General features: G+C 36.4%; 1 protein-coding gene across 2 annotated transcripts in view; it reads left to right on the top strand.

Moving 5' to 3' along the window:
- TMEM131 (transmembrane protein 131) overlaps positions 1-3,199 on the top strand; it is a 206,234-nt gene that overhangs the window by 136,678 nt on the left and 66,357 nt on the right. For both annotated transcript variants that reach the window (XM_019660042.1, XM_019660041.1), the window contains exons 14-17: positions 837-990; positions 1,079-1,249; positions 2,287-2,397; positions 2,484-2,618. In XM_019660042.1, the coding sequence (XP_019515587.1) occupies positions 837-990; positions 1,079-1,249; positions 2,287-2,397; positions 2,484-2,618 (571 nt within the window). The remainder of the gene's footprint in view (positions 1-836; positions 991-1,078; positions 1,250-2,286; positions 2,398-2,483; positions 2,619-3,199) is intronic.

Raw genomic sequence — 3,199 nt, 5'->3', positions numbered from 1 at the left:
ATTTCATTCTTCTTTATAGCGGAGTAATACTCCATTGTATAAATGTACCACAGTTTCTTAATCCAGTCGTCTACCGATGGGCATTTCGATTGTTTCAAAGTCTTGGCTATTGTAAATAGCGCTGCAATGAACATAGGGGTGCATATATTTTTTCGAATTAGTGTCTTGCGTTTCTCTGGATAGATACCTAAGAGTGGAATTGCTGGGTCATAAGGCAGTTCCATTTTCAGTTTTTTCAAATACCTCTATACTGATTTCCATAGTGGCTGCACCAGTCTGCATCCCCACCAACAGTGTATTGTACCAGGATTCCCTTTTCTCCACAACCTCTCCAGCACTTGTTGTTTATTGATTTATTGATGATAGCCATTCTGACAGGAGTGAGGTGGTATCTCATTGTGGCTTTTATTTGCATTTCTCTAATGATTAATGAGGTTGTACATTTTTTTATATGCCTGTTGGCCATCTGTATGGCCTCTTTAGAGAAATGTCTTCATATTGGTGGGGGCTCATTTTAACAAAGCTGGATGCAATTGAGTAATAAACTGGATTCTTTTTAAAGTAGCTTAAAACTTTTCTGCTAATACATTTTTGGTTTTCATTTTTTATGACATACAATTCTGTAGAGAATAGTTCTTTATATAACATTTCAATATTTTGCAAGCTAAATTTTGTTTTAAATCATGTGGTCAATCACTGAAATATTTATAGTTCTAATTCTCTAATAATTATTTATGCTAAATAAATTATTACAACAAAAGAACTTAGATTTCTAATTAATGCATAGAAATAAAAAAATGATTTATTTTGTTTATGTTTTTGTTTTTTTCAAATAGTTATTTGGGATTTGATCACGCTGCAACATTATTTCACATCCGAGACAGTCCTGCCGACCCTGTGGAAAGGCCAATTTATCTTACTAATACTTTCAGTTTTGCGATCCTCATTCATGATGTATTGCTACCAGAAGAAGCTAAAACAATGTTTAAAGTATGTATGGGACCCTTATACTTTTAACTTTACTGATCTTCCAACTAGATGATGCTGACATGTTTTTTTCTCTCCCATCATTCCCTAGGTTCACAACTTCAGCAAACCAGTCTTAATTCTTCCAAATGAATCAGGATATATTTTTACCCTGTTTTTTATACCGTCCACATCATCCATGCATGTAGATAACAACATCTTACTTATTACCAATGCCTCTAAATTTCATTTGCCTGTGCGAGTATATACAGGCTTTTTAGATGTAAGTATGTTATCTACCTTTAGAATATAAACCCACTACCCATCTTCTGTGTTTTCAGATATCAGTAGGCAGTCATCATCAGTAGGCACCCTTGCATTTTACCATTTTCTGTGCTTTACAAGTAGGCCTCATTCCTTCCTACTCAGTACTTTCCATATAACTGGTTCTCACCCTTCCCAGCAGCCATCTCCCCTTGCACTACACTTGAATCCTCTAGTTACAGTCTCCACTTAAATCCTCTTCACATTCTGCTTTCTCTTGATTTTGCTGTTAATCTGTTATAATCATGGGGAAGCTAAAAATGAACAACATGGGGAAAAAACGAATGAGCAGGAAAAAAACAATACAAGGAGGTTGAAGAGGGAATTATGTAGGAAATAGATTTCCAAAACCAGGAAGTAGCAGGGTGAAGAAAAGGAAGGTGGTAAAAATACCCAAGTGGAATGGTAGTCTAACCACGGCACAGAAGGGAAGAATAAAGGTCTTTCTAGTACAAAAAATAAGCCAGGAAAAAAATCTAAAGTGTTCTTAGAGTAGTCAGTGAAGGAAATTTAGATAAGAAGTGAAACTGATATGCAAGATAAAAAGAAAATGCAAACATAGAAATGTGGTTCTCCAAAAAGAATTTGGGGGCTGGAGGGGCCTTCAATAGTACCCTGCTCCTTCATTTATTTTGCTTAAATGATTATGTATTTGTAGCTGTTTTCGAGAATGCATGATGTATACTAAGACCAAGGACTTTTTGCCTAATCCTCTAGGGCTTCCTCCACTTACCTTCCTAGTACTTCAGCTTCTTGCTTCTTTATGTGCCTTCAGAGGACACAGCTGTTCAGCAGAGACCACGAGAGTTTTCATTTTGATTACTGAAAATATTTTCATTGTACAAAGTTCTTAGTTATATTTTATATGTGTGTATGTATGCATATTTAAATAAAATATAGAAACTTTAGTCTATCTTAACAGTCACTTTCTCTTGATAACATTCTCTTATATAGTGTGATTTTTATATTTAATCTAGTTCTTTTATATCTTTCCAGTACTTTGTATTACCTCCCAAAATAGAGGAGCGTTTCATAGATTTTGGTGTACTGAGTGCTACAGAAGCAAGTAATATTTTATTTGCAATTATAAACAGCAATCCAATTGAGGTAAAAAAAAAAGTTTTTATTCTAAATCACATTTAAGGATTTTATGCTATGCTGCATTGATCACTCATATCTTTCTCTTTTTTAAGTTGATGATAAAAAGTTGGCACATCATAGGAGATGGTTTATCAATAGAACTCGTAGCTACTGAAAGAGGCAATAGAACCACAATAATTTCAAGCCTTCCAGAGTTAGAAAAATCCTCTTTACCAGACCACTCATCAGTAAGTAAACTTTTTTATTGTTTCCTTAAACTTCAGATGTACATCTAAAGCACAAATAAGACTGTTCCAGTCTTGCGTGTTTCTGGTCATATTTTTACAGGAATCACAGTAGCATCAGGTATTTGGTACTGAAAGGACCTTGTAGGTCATGTACTTGAACCCCTCTCCTTATGATGAGGGCACTTGAAATGCAAAAGAGTTATGTTCTACCCTGTCATCAAAAGTTCTGTAACAAGCAAAATTTAAGTTGTCTTTTGTAACACAAGTGTCGTGACAGGAGAAATTCCCATAGGTCCCAGAACTTGCTGGGCAGAAGCGCTAGGCCTGCAAATGGTAGAAAGTATGTGCAGTTCTGCAGTAATGCTTCCTGGCAGCTCTCTGCACTGGTGTGGAGTCTCAGTGAGGCGAGCATTGTCTTATCCTGCCCGGGTACTTTTTTTCTCTTACAAATGCACAGCTAATTGTACAAGAGCCCAAAAACGAGAAAAAGTTGAGTCTAGTCTCAGCAGTGCTGAGGAGGGAGCTCAGAGTTTGCGCCTGCCCAGGACAGACTCAGAGCCCGGAGGGAGAGGTGGGGGGCG

Source organism: Hipposideros armiger, unplaced genomic scaffold, assembly GCF_001890085.2.
Source record: "Hipposideros armiger isolate ML-2016 unplaced genomic scaffold, ASM189008v1 scaffold_310, whole genome shotgun sequence".
In the NCBI taxonomy this organism is placed as follows: Eukaryota; Metazoa; Chordata; class Mammalia; order Chiroptera; family Hipposideridae; genus Hipposideros; species Hipposideros armiger.
This window is presented reverse-complemented; position numbering and strand designations above follow the sequence as displayed.